Below are 21,194 nucleotides of genomic sequence, written 5' to 3' on the forward strand. Positions count from 1 at the left end.
ACAGCATAAACAAGACAAACGTACGTTGTACATTCACACACTTTTAAAAGTTTGTATACATGTATGTGATTGTATTGATATGCTTTGGTTTTCTTTCCTCAAAGGAGAAGTGACGCGTGCATGGTATATGCATAGACCGTTGAAGTTCGTGTGAATGCATCAGACGCACACCTGTACAGGACACTTTGCATTTTTCAAACTGAAACCGTATACATAAGCATGCATGCGTGCGCGTGTGTGTGTGTTTGTTTGTGTGCGGGGGGGGGGGGGGGGGGGAGGAGGTACGTGCACGTGTGAAGAGCAAAAACCAGTACTGATAAATTGATAATGCAGGCCAAGCAGAGAGGAACGCAAAGCAGACAATCACCTCTACATTGTAATCTCCTACAAATAACACATACATGTACATGTAGCTTCATAAGCAGAAAACGAGATATTGTGAGCGCGACAGACTCACACACACACACACACACACACACACACACACACACACACACACACACACGCGCGCACACACACGCGCACACACAAACACCCCCCCCCCCCCACACACACACACACAGACTAGGGTCCGGCGGATTCTGCCGGCAGACAAATTGGCAGAATTCGGTACTTTTTCTGGTAAGTTTCATGCATGTTTGGTATGTGGATAAAGAAATGGAGCAGAATTCGAGGAATTGCCCGCCATAAGGTTTGTATGGTTCTATTATTTCACTGCTTTTCGAGCAGAATCTGCCACCTTTTCGAGCAGAATCCACCGGTCCCTACCACAGACCCACACCACGAGACCATAATCTGAAACGGCATGCATTTTGACACACACACACACACACACACACATACACACACACACACACGCACACACACACACACACACACACACACAGTCACACACACAACACACACACATACACACACACCACGAGACCATACATCTGAAACGGCATGCGTTTCGACAGGCTTTAGAAGGCCACGAGTTAGGTGATCCACATCAAGGCAATACACACCACCAGCCCAGCTACATGTACCGATATCTCATACTAGACAGCAACTGAACGCGTCACACATACTACACAAGAGCGCGTACAGCGGCAACTTTCTCCTTATGCTTACGGTTGTCGAATACAGCATTGACGACACACCGAGACACACAGAGGAACACAAACTAGGGTCTACAATGTACATGTATACACAGCTATGCGTTTGCGTGTTTTCATGCTCCCTTCAAAGGTTTATGTATACGGCATGTATGATTTATGTTGCTTGAGTACGCCCACTTTGAAGGTCGAAGTTGGATTATACAGGGCGTGAACAGGTGAGATTTTTATGTCTAGCTGTTAATTACCCTTACCTTAGCCCACCAAGGAAATCGGAATAATCAAACTCGATGGTGCTCCAACTTCATTTCGACGTAGAAAATTCGCTGTTTGAACATCTCAATTTCAAAGGGTAACCACTGATTTCGATGTGAAAAACGTTTCCTGATCGCCATAAAAAAATTCCTGCCGACACACACCATAACAAGCTCCAAGTTCACAAACAGTGGCCACAAACGGTTGCTCGTCATGAAGGTGGTTCGACACTTTCGACCAAATTCGTTCACTTCCGTATTCAGTTGACAATTATTTTTTGCCGTCATCAAGACTTATTTGGGCCCAAAAGCGCAAAAATCAGTGTAAGTCTCGATTAGTGGCAGAGATATGTTTTTTGCACGCTTGAGGATGGACTGTACGTCTGGTTTACAACAAACGAGTTCTTCCTCGTATCGATAATGGAGTCAGAGAGGACATGTCGAAACGAAAGTGTTGTAAATGCTGACGAGCTGCATGGGTCCGTTTTGTGACCAAAATAGTTTCTTTGAGCTGCGATGCAATTTACTCACCGCGTGACGAAAACGACATCGACGCGGACTCATTCCCAAGGCCATGACTTGGCAAAGCTATCCGTGTGACTTCGACGACATTTTGAGAAAAGCAAACGCTTGTGAACGCTGATAGAAGACGGCGTTGACTGCTAAATTCAAATAAATTGGCGATCTTGAAATACTAAAATAAATCTCAAAAAGCTACAGCGCGATGACTTCCATTATAATTCACTCACACCATTGCAGTGTTGTGGGTGTGTTCACATGGCGTGTGCCAGTCAAGTGTCAGTCAGTTCGGCAGGAAGCGCGAGCTCCAACAACAAGTCGTTTGGTGCAGCCACCTTCTTTGTCTTGTACCAGCTTGATCACCAAAACAATGAAAAAAAAGTTTGACTTGAGGATAGGTTGGGATTTGAACTCACAACTTCATGGTCAGCAGACAGCATTCATAACCACAAGGCCAAAAAGGAAGGGATAAAGCGTGGGTTTTGATAAAAAATCGATACTGGCTTCCTGGGCAAATTGTAAACCATGGGAAAAGGCCGGAAACCTGGCCGAAATTCGAACTCCTTAACGGTTGGTCCAATTGTTCCGAACCCTTCACAGAACAATTTGCCGTGTCCTAACAAGCCATTCTATGTACTTTGTTGTCCAAATTTCCCTTATCTTCATACTTTTTAAGACCCAAACCTGATTGTAAATCTTTTTGAAACAGACTATAATGTCTTATTCTCTTGATGGTACCGTACTCTTGATGGTACGGGACAGGTACGGGATAGCGCCAGGCATGTCGATGGCACAAACACACAAAAATATTGTGGCCAGCTGTCTTTGCTGGTACGGTACAGTACGGGACAGATACGGGATAGCGCCAGGCGTGACACAAACAAACAAACAAACAAACAAACAAACAAACAAACAAACAAACAAACACCAAATTAAAGCTGTGTGGACCCTGGCTAGCGCCAGACGTTACTGAAGTAACGTCTTCTGCATAGCTACGGGAATTAAAGCTGTGTGGACCCTGGCTAGCGCCAGACGTTACTGAAGTAACGTCTTCTGCATAGCTACGGGAATTAAAGCTGTGTGGACCCTGGCTAGCGCCAGACGTTACTGAAGTAACGTCTTCTGCATAGCTACGGGAATAAAAATTTTTATACTTCGGGGATGACCCAGATCAGAGGCAAGCATCCTATCGAGCGATTCCCGCGTACATGTATAATCGCTTAGTGCGTGAAACTCGGAGTTAGAACACTTTTTTTCATCCTCTATATTCTTGTTAGAACTACATGTACAGGCACATGTACATTGTAGCTTTGCCTTTCGGTATTGAGCACTCTATTGGACAGCCTGGAACCTCCGCTCTGTTTTTTGTATTTTGTACATGTTTACAATAGCGGGAATTCCCAGATTTCCAACAATGATTCAACCGCGGTGATTGAACCGGTTGTCACTGTTCTCTCCTGCCTTTGTGTACCTGTACATCATAGTGTGAACCCGGGTACATGTACATGTACATTACTGCATATATTATACAATAGTTACAGTTCGCATGTCACCCATGGAAGGATCCATCATTCCATGGGCTTAATTAACGCATCTGTCAATGAATCCAGGCAGAAGAGCCAACAAAAGGCATCTCATTATTGTTAGAACGTATCGCAGTAAGAACAACTACGCAAGCGCAGCACATTTTTCCACAAGCATCAGGATTTTTTTCTTGTCTAGAGCCAGTTCAAAACAGTCAGAAATATCAATATTGGCGTGCTTTAGTAATATTGTCAATCTATCTAAGATGGGGTCGGCCATGTGGGCGCTTGATGTCCCGGGTATTAATTGCCAACTCCAGTGCTTGGTAGGACGCTGAAATAGGTCCTTCACGAACAACATGGCCCAGCCAGAGCAGTCGACGTCTGCGACAGATAGTGCTGACAGATAGTGCTGAGAGACTGGGTCTTGTCGCATGACTGTATGTGCAATAGCAATGTGTTCGCACCGTTTACATCATTACATGTCCATGTAGATGGACTCGGATGGAGAGCCAAGGATTACTAGTATGTTATAGTAAATAAAAGGACCAAGGGACTACTACAAGTATAAACTTAGAAGTTGCGACTTTGGCGGTAATACCGGTAGTCATGAAGTTGATTGTTCCAACTAGGAACACACGCTTCTTGCCGAACTTGACACTTGACTGACTCACGACTGCCATCCGGAGCACACGAGGAGCACGTCGCACATTCCACTCGGCAAACCTGCAAGAAAGCACCACTCTCTGCTCAATACACAGCGTTTCGGGGAATTCACCCCTCATCAGTTGAGCTTGAGTAGGCTGAGGAAGATTGTGCCTGAAAAGCACCACTTATATACTGCTCTCCAGGCCAAACCATCACCAGGGATACAAACTTACAGAGACGCTTTGCTTCCAGCGCGACAAACACCTCATGAAGCCCCAGGTAGAAGCGTGAGTCAGAGTCACTCATGCCATGGAGTTGTGCTAAACATACGTTGAGAGCCAGTATAGCATTGGCCACGAGTTGCTCGAATACTCTGGGGACGATTTTCAGAAGAGACATTGGTCTGTAATTTCCAGGGTCAGACTGCTCGCCTTTCCCCTTGTACAATGTTGTTACTGATGCCAATTTCCAATCTCGTGTATAACAGGTGTCTTCTAGGCTCTTGTTGAAGAGGTAAGCAAGAGATTCACATAGCCCTGCAGTATGTTGCCTGAGCATGGGAACAAGTTCGGGATCTGATGTTGCTTTCCTTGTGCTTAGGTGTTTTAGGGTATTAAACACCTGGGTCAAGCTTATCGGACTGAAACGGAATTTCTCAGCTTCTGCCTTCTGGCACACTTTCAATATTTGACGGTAAACTTGTATGGACGTTTGTTGAGGTACACTATTAGACTAGTACACTGGTACACTGTTCAGCACAATGGGTGCTGAACAGTGCTACTTTCTCTTCCCAGGTTTCTGCTGTCGAGTCGTTCCTACATAGGTTTGGGATTTGGGATTGGACATGGTTGATCTGGCAAAGGGCTTTCGCTTTCTTCCACCAGTGATATGTGCCCCGACAGGAACGGGCTTCAAGCGCACAAGACAGTTGTCGGTGCTTGTTTACGCAGGCTCTGCACACTTCCAGAGGGTAGAAGTTACGGGCCAGCTTGTACGCAGCATGGCGAGCAGGGTCCTGTGGGTGCCTCAGAAATTGTCGATATAGACGATTCTGTCTCAATTTAAGCTTATGTAGATGTGCATGCCATGGCTTCTTGTTCTTATGCCTGTTGGCAACGAACTTCACTTCCATACTTTGCACTTGTCAACGAGAGTCATAATAATGGTCGTGCTACACGGTCCACACGTGGTCTATGAACGTCACCCTGGATCCGTTCTAGTAGTAGTATTTATTTTATTTACCATCGGATGCCTCAACAGTGATACACACAACTCTTAAGAGGGCCGATAACGGGATAAGTGGAAAGGAAAGGAAAAGAAAAGAAAAAATAGAAAAAAATTGGAATTCAGACATCAAGCAGTACAGTGATCAAACACCAAGTCAACTTCAATCAGTAGTAGTGACCGAGCGGGTCCTGGGACAAGGGTTGAACCCACTTGACCTTATGAATGGGTACTTGAACTTTGCGGTTGTTAATTAAGTGGCCACTTGACCTTTTAATTGGATAAGTGATAATGAAGTGGCCACTTGAGATCTGAAGTGGTTTTGAAGTGGGCCAGGTGTCATATTTAATTGGATTAATGATTAAGTGGTGTTTGAAGTGCCTCTCGGCGACATAAGTGCTTTTAAAGTGGTGGGTGTGGTTGTTAATAAGAGTCACTGTCTGGGAATGTGTTCTGAAATGGAATCACATCACATCGGCGATATCCGAATCGAGGCCACTATCATAGTCTTGTCCATCAGCCATCTTCTTCCGCCATATATTACATCACAGTCCAGCAGATACACAAACACACACACACAAATATGTTATGAGTAATCGTTCTAGAAACTTCTTTTTTTACCTTTGTATGAGTAATCTTTCAAGTATGTTCATTCGTAGACACTTGTCTAGAACAAGAAGTGGGCAATTCGTTATCTAGATCAAAGTGACTTGACAGACAAGAGTAATGGCACAAGTATGCAGGGGCGGATACAGGGGGGGTTCAGGGGGTTCGGACGAACCCCCTAAAATAATTTCGACCATGGGTCCAGCCAGCGAAGTGTAGCGTACATGCAGCGTAGCCAGTACTACGGCAGTAGACTTCACTGGCAATCCTGCGTGCATATGCAGTAGTCACGTACAGGCAGTGCAGGTACTACCGGTACAATGTAGGTCACTGCATGCATGCAGTGGTCGGGACTGTTGTACGCGTAGATCTACCGTTCGAATCGAAGGGTCTGTACGCGTATCATGTGACTTGAAACGATCAAAAGTTCAAGTGGTGGAGCAAAAGGAGGAAAAACTGCCACTTCTCCTCCTTCCTTGTCGTTTTGTTTTATTTCGCGCTGGCTGGACTGTAGGTTTCCTCCGTCGTAGTACGAAGGTAATGTTTGTGTTTGTCGTGTAGTTTGCCATGTCGCGGTGGAGGAAAAGGTGGAGAAACTGCCACTTGTCCTCCTTACCTTCCTTGTCGTTTTGTTTTATTTCGCGCTGGCTGGACTGTAGGTTTCCTCCGTCGCAGTACGAAGATAATGTTTGTGTTTGTCGTGTAGTTTGCCATGTCGCGACGTCTGCCAAAGAGGCGAGCGGCCGATCAGTTGCCATTGAGCTTGGCTTCGTTCCGCCATGTACGGCGCGAATGTGACGACACAGAGTCCCAGCCGGAGGACAGTCAGAGAACTTCGCCTTCCGTCAGTTCGGAAAATGCTGCAGACACGGCCTTAGTTTCTGCCTGTGCTGCAGCTTTGTACTTTGTAAGGCTCTAAATGCATTACCCTTGTCTTATTGGCCAAGCGATGCAAGCCAAGGGCTACCGTGACAATAAAGATTTTGCAATTCCCGGTGCAGTGAACGAACCGAAAACAGTTTGAAGCGAATTTAATTCTGTGCACTCGATAATATTTGAACCCCCCCTGAAAAATTCCTGGATCCGCCCCTGGTATGTCATGGAAACTTCTAGACTACATCAAAAACCAGTTCTCTAAGCAGTTGATCACTCAATACTTTGAAAGACTACATGATTGTACTACCACATAATATAATTTAACAATCAGCAGCAGCAACAACAACAACAACAACACGCACATCATCATCATCATCATAGCACTGTCATTTACCGCTATTGCAGATGATGTCTTTTTTGTCAAGTCCTTGATTGCTTCTTCGTTTTTTCCTCCAACTCTTCTACCGTCACTGTCTGTCAAACACCAGTGCTTCACCCTTGCTCCTTATATACACCTCTTGAATGCTATTATACAATACACTTTCTCGATCAGCTATTATGGTATAGCAAGTCCATCACCACTGCAGCTGACCTAGAATTGAATTACCCGTCGAAAGTTCTGGAACCTAAATTTCAATTTCAATTGTAATGCTACGTAGTGGAGGTACAACTGAAAAACAATGCATTTCCCACCAATTGATCAGACATGTAGGTTGATACGGTTGAAAGCACCTTTCGCGGCGGTAATTGTATGTCACAGAAACATCTCCAAGATCGCACCCGTCGAAAGTTCTGGAACGTAAATTTAAATTTCAATTGTAATGGTAGGTAGTGGAGGTACAACTGAAAAACACAATGCATTTCTTACCAATAGATCAGACATGTAAGTTGATAGGGTTGAAAGCACTTTTAGCGGTGGTATTTGTATTACAAAGAAACATCTCGAACATCGATGCAAAAAGAACCTGTCAATAGCATGCACTCTGTACTGCATTCTACCAACTCTCATTGCACACTCCACACAGTATATAAACCGCAGCTCACACCCGCAACTGTATCACAGGTTGGTGAAACAGTGCTACCGCTACTCCTTTGAAACATGAAGCGGATGCATAGTTCAAGCGGCGGCGGCGGTGGTGATAGTGATGTGGGAGTTGGTGAGGATGACAGCTCTTCACCCCCAAAATTGAGAAAAGAATCCGCACTTACTTTGACTCGTACAGCTCCTCGTGGATTCTTGAGAGAGTATAGAGCCAGTTTCCTAGACGAGCAGAAGGACGTTCTTGGTGTTCTCAACGATCTATCACCAGATCTGTATGAAACAATGGTGCACGAGCTAGGCATCCAGCAGTTCAAAGCTGTACTGGTTCTTTGTGTCACTGTTGAGAAGCCCAATGCCGCAGGTGCAATCGTCTACGCCTCTCCATTTTTCCGAAGCCGGCCTATGACTGTGTTGAACGTGAGCAACATTCCAGGTCTACTAACCGCCGCCTTCGACGGGATCACTGCAAAGGTGGACGCTTGGGTGCAAGGTGGTTCAGGCTGGGCTGTGAGTAACGTGAAAACTGCACATCTTGATATTTGCAAGTATCGTCCAATGCGCATGTCGTCGTACCTTCCTCTACCTAAAAAGTTAGCTTCGTCAAAGGCCATCATCAATGTGAAGAATGACGACGAGCAGTGTCTGAAGTGGGCTCTTCTGTCTGCCCTGCATCCAGCTGTGCAACATGCAGAACGTGTGAGCAAGTATGCGCAGTATTCGCAGAGTCTCAACTTTGACGGTGTAGAGTTCCCTGCAACCATAGATGATGTGTACAGGGTGGAGAAGGCCAACTCGCTGAACATCAACGTGTTTGCATTTGAAGAAAACTACATCATTCCCATAAAGTTATCAGGTAGTGACAATGCAATAAATCTCCTGATCCTGCAAGATGATCTCCTTAGCCATTACTGTTGGATAAAGAACTTTAGCGCTCTATGTGCCAGCCAGACAAAGTGCAAGACGAAGAGGTACTTCTGCATGCGATGCCTCTCCGCACATCGCAGCGATACCACTCTGAAGAAGCATCAACTATACTGCAGCGATGTGAAGGCAGCGACAGTCCAGATGCCAAAAGCAGACGAGCAGCTCAAGTTCACGGAGATACAGCGGAAGATGAAAATGCCGTATGTGATCTATGCCGATACTGAGTGTCTGCTGAAAGCAACGTCTCCAGAGCGCCATGGGAAGCAAACTGTTCGTGAAGCTGAACACGTACCATGTGCAGTGTCGTATGTCGTCGTACGCTCTGATGGTGTACTGAAGAACACTTTCACGTTCAGAGGTGAGTCCTTCAGCATAACTAATTAAATGTACTGCTCAATGTGTGTGTGTGTGTGTGTGTGTGTGTGTGTGTGTGTGTGTGTGTGTGTGTGTGTGTAAATGTGAAATATCAGCGTTAATCGTATACCCAGTCGTTAAATCTTTATTCTCACAATATCCAGTGGTCAATAAGAGAGATAATATTTTATGAAAAAAAAGAGGAAAGAGTGAGGAATAATTTGTTGTTGTTGTTGTTGTTGTTTTTGTTCTTTCTACTTTTGTATATGTAGGAGATGATCCGATTGAAAAGCTTTTCGAAGAGCTCTCCAAGGAGGAAGAGCGCATAGAGGAAGACCTGAAGAACATACGTCCTATCATCATCACGGATGATGAAGAGGTGCAGTTCCGCAATGCCGCAGAGTGCTGGATCTGTGGCAAGAAACTGAAGGGTGCTGATCGGGTGCGCGACCACGACCACCTCACCGGACTGTACAGAGGAGCTGCACACAACGCCTGCAATTTGAAGTTCCGCATCGTGCCAGAGCACCATCCCATCCCCGTTGTATTTCACAACCTGAAAGGGTATGATGGACATCTCCTGATATCCAGCATCGGCCTCACGTCCATGAACACTGAGGAGTACATTGACAGACAAGGACGGCGTCGACGCAAGGTGAAGGGGCGTGTTACTGTCATACCCAACAATATGGAGCGGTATGTGTCATTCTCGTGGGGGAGATTCAGATTCATTGACAGTCTTTCCTTTCTGAACGCATCGCTGGACAAGCTAGTGAGCAACACGCCTCGCGACTCGTTCTTTCACCTCAAGTCCCTGGCTTCGTCGTACAGCAACAACGCCACGGGCAGCAACGTCACGGGTAGCAACGCCACGGGCAGCAGCAGCAGCAGCAGCAGCAGCACCACCACCACCACCAGCAGCAGCACGACCAGCAGCACCACCAGCAGCACCACCAGCAGCACCACCAGCAGCACCAGCAGCACCAGCAGTGCACCAGGCTCGTCTAGCAATACCCTGCTGGATCTCCTGCATCGCAAAGGTGTCTATCCCTACGAATACATGAACAGCAGCGCTAGGTTTTCCGAGACTGGTCTTCCTGCAAAGGAAGACTTTTACTCACGCCTCTCAGAGTGCCACATCAGCGATGAGGACTACTGCCATGCCCAGCGTGTGTGGACTGCATTCGGCTGTAGCGACATGGGCGACTACCATGATCTCTACCTGAAGACCGATGTGCACCTTCTTGCAGATGTGTTTGAGAAATTTAGATGCACTGCAATGGCCACGTACGATTTGGACCCGACACACTACTACACCCTGCCTGGATTCGCGTGGGACGCCCTTCTGAAACATACAGGAATCTCGCTCACTCTGCTGGACGACGTGGACATGCATCTGTTCGTCGAGCGCGGTCTTCGTGGCGGTGTTACAATGGCGTCACACCGCCACGCCAGGGCGAACAACAAGTACATGAGCTCACACGACCCTGAGCAGGCGTCAACATATCTTCAATACCTCGACGCGAACAACCTGTACGGCTGGGCCATGTCGCAGCACTTGCCGACATCAAAATTCCAGTGGTGTGCCCCCAGTGACGAACTCCTGCAGAAGATCCTCACCCAGCCAGATGACGCAGACACTGGGTACATGGTGGAGTGTGATCTGTCAGTGCCCACAGAGTTCCACGATCGCCTGAACGACTACCCACCCGCACCGGAGCGTGTAACCATCACCGAGAGTATGATGTCGCCATACCAGCGCGACTTGATTGCAGCAGATCCTGTCTCCGGACTGAGTGCTCCGAAACTGGTCCCGAACCTCATGCCGAAGCAGCGCTACGTAGCACACTACCGTAACCTCAGGCTGTACAGCCGTCTAGGTCTGAGGATCGATGCTGTACACCGCGTGCTCAGTTTCCGCCAAGCTCCGTGGATGAAGCCCTACATCCAGCTGAACACGGAGCTTCGGAAGAAGGCGAAGAACGATTTCGAGAAGGACTTCTTCAAATTAATGAATAACGCTGTGTTTGGGAAGACAATGGAGAATGTGAGAAGAAGGATCTCCATTAGACTGCTGCGTGTGGAAGACGAGGAAGATACCATTCTCACAGCTGTGGCTAAGTCCACCTACGTCCGCCATGTCCTCTTCGACAACGGGCTTGTGGGCGTCGAGAACAGGAAGCTTGCGGTCCACCTCAACAAGCCGGTGTACGTTGGCATGAGCATCCTGGAGCTGAGCAAGGAGCTCATGTACAGATTTTACTATGACGAGCTCCAGCCACGCTACGGAGACCGCATGAGCCTGCTGTACACAGACACGGACTCGCTGGTGCTGCTGTTCCGCACGGAGGACCTCTATGCGGACATGAAGAGTATGGCCGATCAGTACGACACCAGCAACTTTAGCCCCGACAGTCCTCTGTACAGCGAGAGTAATAAGAAGGTTGTAGGTAAATTTAAGGACGAGCTCGGAGGGAAGCTCATGACAGAGTTCGTGGCGCTCAGATCCAAAATGTACGCGTACGATGGCGAGGAGAGTGGTCAGCGTGCAAAGGGCGTCAAGAGAGCGGTGACGAGAAGATTCACGATCGCGGACTACCGTCAGTGTCTGGTCGACAGGACGAGGATGTCACACGCAATGACCACCCTGCGCAGCCATTCGCATCGTATCTTCACCGAGACGATGACCAAGTCGTCTTTGTCGCCGTTCGACAGCAAACGATACATCCGAACGGACGGTGTCAGCACACTTGCACATGGGCACCACCGCATCGCACTGCTGGATGACTGAACAATGATGGTTGTGGTTGACAATCACAATTATTAGTCACACCCTGTACCATATCAATTCCATTTGTCTAATGAGTTACTGATCTTGATCTTGATGATGATGATGATGATGTTGATGTTATTATTTTTCTACATACTACATAATTTTGTTTTCTCCATAACTTAACTAGACTTTTAATATAGCTAAACATAATTGCGTGAAATGCAATTGCACAGTTGATGATGTTTACGATGATGGCAATGTTTGATGTTGATGTTGATGTTGATGATGATAATAAGAATAAGATTGCTCTTGTCGGCAGCTAGAGCTTGCTCAATTGTCCGTTGTCAATCCAGGAGTTGAACTTGTCCGGGTAGCCTTTCCACTTGACCAGAGACTGTCCGGGGCGTTTGCGCAGGATTTTCTCCACGCGGAACTTGGTTTTCCTTGGTTTTCTGCAGTTGATGTTCGTAGAAACTGCCCTGAATAGGCTCGTTCATGAGATCTCGAATGTTGTAGGTGGGTGGTTGGGTGGGTAGAACTCTATTCACGACGAACACCTCTTCAGTCCAATTGGGTGTGTAGCCTGTATGTGTGTGTGTGTGTGTGTGTGTGTACATCTCCAATAATATACATGTAGCTCAAAGTGAGACAGGCGAGGATAGACATAATAGTTATCAATGAGAGCATTTGTGGAATTCCAAAATTCGTGAATGTTGACTGGGTTTGCTGACAACGCTTGTAGTGCACCACGTCAATAGCATGCAGTTCTTGATAAAAGAACTCAACTAGAGTGCAGTGCAGTTCATGACCGTATCCTCTCAGCGACACTTCTTCGCACAAGAGAATGAGCATTGCAACCAACACGATGATCATACTAATGTTGTTACTGGAAGGGGTGCTCTTCACCTTCTTGAACACGCAGGATAGGTTCTTCATGAGGTAGCGTTGAGCAATGTCAGACTTGTCAGTAGCAGTACTAGGGGCTGTCCCATCAGGGGTTGGATCAATTGGAAACAACAGCTTCACTACATCAAGTAGTTCTTTCCGCCCGCAGGAAGCCATGTCCTTGGCAGCAATCCAGATCAAGTTGGTTATGGGGTGACTTTCAACAACTGCTTGGTCATATCCAGGTCTCCATTGAAAGGTTCCACCATGTTCGTCAGCGAGGTTGCGATTCCTAACCGCGCAGCACACCGCATCAGCGTACCCATTGGACAATGTCCGTCCTCATCATGACCTTTCAAAATAGACCACAATCATGTTCATCATCATCATCTTCTTCTTCTTCTTCTTCTTCTTCTTCTTCTTCTTCTTCACCAAAGTAATAACAAGGATGAAGACAACAATTACTTGTGACTTGACAATGACTCTTTGAGAAATGATTGAAAATTAAGATGTCAGGTTTTTTTTATTTATACATGTATAACAGAAGCAGCAGCAGCAGCAGCAGCAGGAGCAGGAGCACCCTTCATCCTCCTTCTCCTACACATGGCACTTGAGAAACGGTACAGCACACATTTCAACTCCTGAGGAATTACTTCCACACGGGGTTCATAGCACCCGTAAGATTTGATTAGTCTTTGCATCAGTTCATTTTTCCTCAGAATTAAACTCTCGGATATTCAGCTTAAACTTCTTCACCTGAAAAGGGGTAAGAGGCTTTGTACGGATTAGAAGTTGGCGGAGCCAGTCTTTCGAAAATTGCTGCGGTTTGCAACTCATTAGCTTGCTGGATCGTGCCCACGACACATGGCTCTTTGGAAGATATGGCTGAAGCTTCTGGCAAATCTCGTCGTGGCCAGCACAGATGCATGTCAGAGCTATGGCATAGTTCAGGCTCTTGTAGCCATTCTCCTTCTTCATGTACTGCAACGGTTCCAGCACACCGTGAAGGTTCAGCAGGACACCGGTCTTTTCCATGAAGCGTACCAGATGTCTATCGACGGCAGTCAATCGCTCCCGAGCGGCATATAACTGAAATACCGCCGCTAAAAGGTACTTTCAACCATATCAGCTCACAGGTCTGGACAATTGGTAAAATGCATTGTTTTTCAGTTGTACCTCCACTACATAACATTACAATTGAAATTGAAGTTAACGTTCGAGAACCTTCGACGGTACGGGTAATTCATTTCTAAGTCTGCTGCAGTGGTGGCGGGGTCGCTATACCCTAATGGTTTCAAAAACATCCCAGACAGTCAATCTTATTAACACCACACCCACCACTTTAAAAGCACTTATGTCGCCGAGAGGCACTTCAAAACCATTAAGTCATTAACCCAATTAAATGTGACACCTAGGCCACTTAAAACCACTTCACGTTTCAAGTGGTCACTTAATTACCACTTATCCAATTATAAGGTCAAGGGGACTAATTAACAACCGACTCCGTCGACGGAGTCGACTCCGTCGGTTGTTAATTAATCCCCTTGACCTTATAATTGGATAAGTGGTAATTAAGTGACCACTTGAAACGTGAAGTGGTTTTAAGTGGCCTAGGTGTCACATTTAATTGGGTTAATGACTTAATGGTTTTGAAGTGCCTCTCGGCGACATAAGTGCTTTTTAAAGTGGTGGGTGTGGTGTTAATAAGATTGACTGTCTGGGATGTTTTTGAAACCATTAGGGTATAGCGACCCCGCCACCACTGCAGCAGACTTAGAAATGAATTACCCGTACCGTCGAAGGTTCTCGAACGTTAACTTCAATTTCAATTGTAATGTTATGTAGTGGAGGTACAACTGAAAAACAATGCATTTTACCAATTGTCCAGACCTGTGAGCTGATATGGTTGAAAGTACCTTTTAGCGGCGGTATTTCAGTTATATGCCGCTCGGGAGCGATTGACTGCCGTCGATAGACATCTGGTACGCTTCATGGAAAAGACCGGTGTCCTGCTGAACCTTCACGGTGTGCTGGAACCGTTGCAGTACATGAAGAAGGAGAATGGCTACAAGAGCCTGAACTATGCCATAGCTCTGACATGCATCTGTGCTGGCCACGACGAGATTTGCCAGAAGCTTCAGCCATATCTTCCAAAGAGCCATGTGTCGTGGGCACGATCCAGCAAGCTAATGAGTTGCAAACCGCAGCAATTTTCGAAAGACTGGCTCCGCCAACTTCTAATCCGTACAAAGCCTCTTACCCCTTTTCAGGTGAAGAAGTTTAAGCTGAATATCCGAGAGTTTAATTCTGAGGAAAAATGAACTGATGCAAAGACTAATCAAATCTTACGGGTGCTATGAACCCCGTGTGGAAGTAATTCCTCAGGAGTTGAAATGTGTGCTGTACCGTTTCTCAAGTGCCATGTGTAGGAGAAGGAGGATGAAGGGTGCTCCTGCTCCTGCTGCTGCTGCTGCTTCTGTTATACATGTATAAATAAAAAAAACCTGACATCTTAATTTTCAATCATTTCTCAAAGAGTCATTGTCAAGTCACAAGTAATTGTTGTCTTCATCCTTGTTATTACTTTGGTGAAGAAGAAGAAGAAGAAGAAGAAGAAGAAGAAGAAGAAGAAGAAGAAGAAGAAGAAGAAGAAGAAGAAGAAGAAGAAGAAGAAGATGATGATGATGAACATGATTGTGGTCTATTTTGAAAGGTCATGATGAGGACGGACATTGTCCAATGGGTACGCTGATGCGGTGTGCTGCGCGGTTAGGAATCGCAACCTCGCTGACGAACATGGTGGAACCTTTCAATGGAGACCTGGATATGACCAAGCAGTTGTTGAAAGTCACCCCATAACCAACTTGATCTGGATTGCTGCCAAGGACATGGCTTCCTGCGGGCGGAAAGAACTACTTGATGTAGTGAAGCTGTTGTTTCCAATTGATCCAACCCCTGATGGGACAGCCCCTAGTACTGCTACTGACAAGTCTGACATTGCTCAACGCTACCTCATGAAGAACCTATCCTGCGTGTTCAAGAAGGTGAAGAGCACCCCTTCCAGTAACAACATTAGTATGATCATCGTGTTGGTTGCAATGCTCATTCTCTTGTGCGAAGAAGTGTCGCTGAGAGGATACGGTCATGAACTGCACTGCACTCTAGTTGAGTTCTTTTATCAAGAACTGCATGCTATTGACGTGGTGCACTACAAGCGTTGTCAGCAAACCCAGTCAACATTCACGAATTTTGGAATTCCACAAATGCTCTCATTGATAACTATTATGTCTATCCTCGCCTGTCTCACTTTGAGCTACATGTATATTATTGGAGATGTACACACACACACACACACACACACATACAGGCTACACACCCAATTGGACTGAAGAGGTGTTCGTCGTGAATAGAGTTCTACCCACCCAACCACCCACCTACAACATTCGAGATCTCATGAACGAGCCTATTCAGGGCAGTTTCTACGAACATCAACTGCAGAAAACCAAGGAAAACCAAGTTCCGCGTGGAGAAAATCCTGCGCAAACGCCCCGGACAGTCTCTGGTCAAGTGGAAAGGCTACCCGGACAAGTTCAACTCCTGGATTGACAACGGACAATTGAGCAAGCTCTAGCTGCCGACAAGAGCAATCTTATTCTTATTATCATCATCAACATCAACATCAACATCAAACATTGCCATCATCGTAAACATCATCAACTGTGCAATTGCATTTCACGCAATTATGTTTAGCTATATTAAAAGTCTAGTTAAGTTATGGAGAAAACAAAATTATGTAGTATGTAGAAAAATAATAACATCAACATCATCATCATCATCATCAAGATCAAGATCAGTAACTCATTAGACAAATGGAATTGATATGGTACAGGGTGTGACTAATAATTGTGATTGTCAACCACAACCATCATTGTTCAGTCATCCAGCAGTGCGATGCGGTGGTGCCCATGTGCAAGTGTGCTGACACCGTCCGTTCGGATGTATCGTTTGCTGTCGAACGGCGACAAAGACGACTTGGTCATCGTCTCGGTGAAGATACGATGCGAATGGCTGCGCAGGGTGGTCATTGCGTGTGACATCCTCGTCCTGTCGACCAGACACTGACGGTAGTCCGCGATCGTGAATCTTCTCGTCACCGCTCTCTTGACGCCCTTTGCACGCTGACCACTCTCCTCGCCATCGTACGCGTACATTTTGGATCTGAGCGCCACGAACTCTGTCATGAGCTTCCCTCCGAGCTCGTCCTTAAATTTACCTACAACCTTCTTATTACTCTCGCTGTACAGAGGACTGTCGGGGCTAAAGTTGCTGGTGTCGTACTGATCGGCCATACTCTTCATGTCCGCATAGAGGTCCTCCGTGCGGAACAGCAGCACCAGCGAGTCCGTGTCTGTGTACAGCAGGCTCATGCGGTCTCCGTAGCGTGGCTGGAGCTCGTCATAGTAAAATCTGTACATGAGCTCCTTGCTCAGCTCCAGGATGCTCATGCCAACGTACACCGGCTTGTTGAGGTGGACCGCAAGCTTCCTGTTCTCGACGCCCACAAGCCCGTTGTCGAAGAGGACATGGCGGACGTAGGTGGACTTAGCCACAGCTGTGAGAATGGTATCTTCCTCGTCTTCCACACGCAGCAGTCTAATGGAGATCCTTCTTCTCACATTCTCCATTGTCTTCCCAAACACAGCGTTATTCATTAATTTGAAGAAGTCCTTCTCGAAATCGTTCTTCGCCTTCTTCCGAAGCTCCGTGTTCAGCTGGATGTAGGGCTTCATCCACGGAGCTTGGCGGAAACTGAGCACGCGGTGTACAGCATCGATCCTCAGACCTAGACGGCTGTACAGCCTGAGGTTACGGTAGTGTGCTACGTAGCGCTGCTTCGGCATGAGGTTCGGGACCAGTTTCGGAGCACTCAGTCCGGAGACAGGATCTGCTGCAATCAAGTCGCGCTGGTATGGCGACATCATACTCTCGGTGATGGTTACACGCTCCGGTGCGGGTGGGTAGTCGTTCAGGCGATCGTGGAACTCTGTGGGCACTGACAGATCACACTCCACCATGTACCCAGTGTCTGCGTCATCTGGCTGGGTGAGGATCTTCTGCAGGAGTTCGTCACTGGGGGCACACCACTGGAATTTTGATGTCGGCAAGTGCTGCGACATGGCCCAGCCGTACAGGTTGTTCGCGTCGAGGTATTGAAGATATGTTGACGCCTGCTCAGGGTCGTGTGAGCTCATGTACTTGTTGTTCGCCCTGGCGTGGCGGTGTGACGCCATTGTAACACCGCCACGAAGACCGCGCTCGACGAACAGATGCATGTCCACGTCGTCCAGCAGAGTGAGCGAGATTCCTGTATGTTTCAGAAGGGCGTCCCACGCGAATCCAGGCAGGGTGTAGTAGTGTGTCGGGTCCAAATCGTACGTGGCCATTGCAGTGCATCTAAATTTCTCAAACACATCTGCAAGAAGGTGCACATCGGTCTTCAGGTAGAGATCATGGTAGTCGCCCATGTCGCTACAGCCGAATGCAGTCCACACACGCTGGGCATGGCAGTAGTCCTCATCGCTGATGTGGCACTCTGAGAGGCGTGAGTAAAAGTCTTCCTTTGCAGGAAGACCAGTCTCGGAAAACCTAGCGCTGCTGTTCATGTATTCGTAGGGATAGACACCTTTGCGATGCAGGAGATCCAGCAGGGTATTGCTAGACGAGCCTGGTGCACTGCTGGTGCTGCTGGTGCTGCTGGTGGTGCTGCTGGTGGTGCTGCTGGTGGTGCTGCTGGTCGTGCTGCTGCTGGTGGTGGTGGTGGTGCTGCTGCTGCTGCTGCTGCTGCTGCCCGTGGCGTTGCTACCCGTGACGTTGCTGCCCGTGGCGTTGTTGCTGTACGACGAAGCCAGGGACTTGAGGTGAAAGAACGAGTCGCGAGGCGTGTTGCTCACTAGCTTGTCCAGCGATGCGTTCAGAAAGGAAAGACTGTCAATGAATCTGAATCTCCCCCACGAGAATGACACATACCGCTCCATATTGTTGGGTATGACAGTAACACGCCCCTTCACCTTGCGTCGACGCCGTCCTTGTCTGTCAATGTACTCCTCAGTGTTCATGGACGTGAGGCCGATGCTGGATATCAGGAGATGTCCATCATACCCTTTCAGGTTGTGAAATACAACGGGGATGGGATGGTGCTCTGGCACGATGCGGAACTTCAAATTGCAGGCGTTGTGTGCAGCTCCTCTGTACAGTCCGGTGAGGTGGTCGTGGTCGCGCACCCGATCAGCACCCTTCAGTTTCTTGCCACAGATCCAGCACTCTGCGGCATTGCGGAACTGCACCTCTTCATCATCCGTGATGATGATAGGACGTATGTTCTTCAGGTCTTCCTCTATGCGCTCTTCCTCCTTGGAGAGCTCTTCGAAAAGCTTTTCAATCGGATCATCTCCTACATATACAAAAGTAGAAAGAACAAAAACAACAACAACAACAACAACAAATTATTCCTCACTCTTTCCTCTTTTTTTTCATAAAATATTATCTCTCTTATTGACCACTGGATATTGTGAGAATAAAGATTTAACGACTGGGTATACGATTAACGCTGATATTTCACATTTACACACACACACACACACACACACACACACACACACACACACACACACACACATTGAGCAGTACATTTAATTAGTTATGCTGAAGGACTCACCTCTGAACGTGAAAGTGTTCTTCAGTACACCATCAGAGCGTACGACGACATACGACACTGCACATGGTACGTGTTCAGCTTCACGAACAGTTTGCTTCCCATGGCGCTCTGGAGACGTTGCTTTCAGCAGACACTCAGTATCGGCATAGATCACATACGGCATTTTCATCTTCCGCTGTATCTCCGTGAACTTGAGCTGCTCGTCTGCTTTTGGCATCTGGACTGTCGCTGCCTTCACATCGCTGCAGTATAGTTGATGCTTCTTCAGAGTGGTATCGCTGCGATGTGCGGAGAGGCATCGCATGCAGAAGTACCTCTTCGTCTTGCACTTTGTCTGGCTGGCACATAGAGCGCTAAAGTTCTTTATCCAACAGTAATGGCTAAGGAGATCATCTTGCAGGATCAGGAGATTTATTGCATTGTCACTACCTGATAACTTTATGGGAATGATGTAGTTTTCTTCAAATGCAAACACGTTGATGTTCAGCGAGTTGGCCTTCTCCACCCTGTACACATCATCTATGGTTGCAGGGAACTCTACACCGTCAAAGTTGAGACTCTGCGAATACTGCGCATACTTGCTCACACGTTCTGCATGTTGCACAGCTGGATGCAGGGCAGACAGAAGAGCCCACTTCAGACACTGCTCGTCGTCATTCTTCACATTGATGATGGCCTTTGACGAAGCTAACTTTTTAGGTAGAGGAAGGTACGACGACATGCGCATTGGACGATACTTGCAAATATCAAGATGTGCAGTTTTCACGTTACTCACAGCCCAGCCTGAACCACCTTGCACCCAAGCGTCCACCTTTGCAGTGATCCCGTCGAAGGCGGCGGTTAGTAGACCTGGAATGTTGCTCACGTTCAACACAGTCATAGGCCGGCTTCGGAAAAATGGAGAGGCGTAGACGATTGCACCTGCGGCATTGGGCTTCTCAACAGTGACACAAAGAACCAGTACAGCTTTGAACTGCTGGATGCCTAGCTCGTGCACCATTGTTTCATACAGATCTGGTGATAGATCGTTGAGAACACCAAGAACGTCCTTCTGCTCGTCTAGGAAACTGGCTCTATACTCTCTCAAGAATCCACGAGGAGCTGTACGAGTCAAAGTAAGTGCGGATTCTTTTCTCAATTTTGGGGGTGAAGAGCTGTCATCCTCACCAACTCCCACATCACTATCACCACCGCCGCCGCCGCTTGAACTATGCATCCGCTTCATGTTTCAAAGGAGTAGCGGTAGCACTGTTTCACCAACCTGTGATACAGTTGCGGGTGTGAGCTGCGGTTTATATACTGTGTGGAGTGTGCAATGAGAGTTGGTAGAATGCAGTACAGAGTGCATGCTATTGACAGGTTCTTTTTGCATCGATGTTCGAGATGTTTCTTTGTAATACAAATACCACCGCTAAAAGTGCTTTCAACCCTATCAACTTACATGTCTGATCTATTGGTAAGAAATGCATTGTGTTTTTCAGTTGTACCTCCACTACCTACCATTACAATTGAAATTTAAAGCCGCGAAAGGTGCTTTCAACCGTATCAACCTACATGTCTGATCAATTGGTGGGAAATGCATTGTTTTTCAGTTGTACCTCCACTACGTAGCATTACAATTGAAATTGAAATTTAGGTTCCAGAACTTTCGACGGGTAATTCAATAGGCGTTGTACACACAAGGGCAAGTGACATCATTGGTTTACGTCATCGCGCGGGAAGCTCAGATTGGGTGGCAAAAACTTTTGGGCTTC

At 47.0% G+C, this 21,194-nt stretch overlaps 2 protein-coding genes across 2 annotated transcripts; one reads left to right on the forward strand and one right to left on the reverse strand.

Annotated features, from left to right (window-relative positions):
• Positions 1–7,796: 7,796 nt before the first annotated feature.
• LOC135824234 (uncharacterized) lies at positions 7,797–11,858 on the forward strand. Its single transcript, XM_065336964.1, has 2 exons — positions 7,797–9,071; positions 9,340–11,858. Exons 1-2 carry the CDS (start codon positions 7,847–7,849, stop codon positions 11,856–11,858), a joined length of 3,744 nt encoding a protein of 1,247 aa, XP_065193036.1. The 5' UTR covers positions 7,797–7,846.
• Positions 11,859–16,657: 4,799 nt separating this feature from the next.
• LOC135824235 (uncharacterized) lies at positions 16,658–20,715 on the reverse strand. The gene is made up of 2 exons (XM_065336965.1): positions 19,441–20,715; positions 16,658–19,176 (listed from the first exon to the last, which is right to left on the reverse strand). Exons 1-2 carry the CDS (start codon positions 20,663–20,665, stop codon positions 16,658–16,660), a joined length of 3,744 nt encoding a protein of 1,247 aa, XP_065193037.1. The 5' UTR covers positions 20,666–20,715.
• Between the last annotated feature and the right edge of the window lie 479 nt (positions 20,716–21,194).

The sequence above is a fragment of the Sycon ciliatum genome, chromosome 9 (genome assembly GCF_964019385.1).
Source record: "Sycon ciliatum chromosome 9, ocSycCili1.1, whole genome shotgun sequence".
Classification (NCBI taxonomy): Eukaryota; Metazoa; Porifera; class Calcarea; order Leucosolenida; family Sycettidae; genus Sycon; species Sycon ciliatum.

What these genes read in the sequence shown, in the direction of transcription:
- LOC135824234 (XM_065336964.1), top strand. Translation starts at nt 7,847, where the DNA reads ATGAAGCGGATGCATAGTTCAAGCGGCGGCGGCGGTGGTGATAGTGAT. An exon ending in GAACACTTTCACGTTCAGAG is followed by an intron (nt 9,072 to 9,339) that starts GTGAGTCCTTCA and finishes TTGTATATGTAG; the next exon opens with GAGATGATCCGATTGAAAAG.
- LOC135824235 (XM_065336965.1), bottom strand. Translation starts at nt 20,665, where the DNA reads ATGAAGCGGATGCATAGTTCAAGCGGCGGCGGCGGTGGTGATAGTGAT. An exon ending in GAACACTTTCACGTTCAGAG is followed by an intron (nt 19,177 to 19,440) that starts GTGAGTCCTTCA and finishes TTGTATATGTAG; the next exon opens with GAGATGATCCGATTGAAAAG.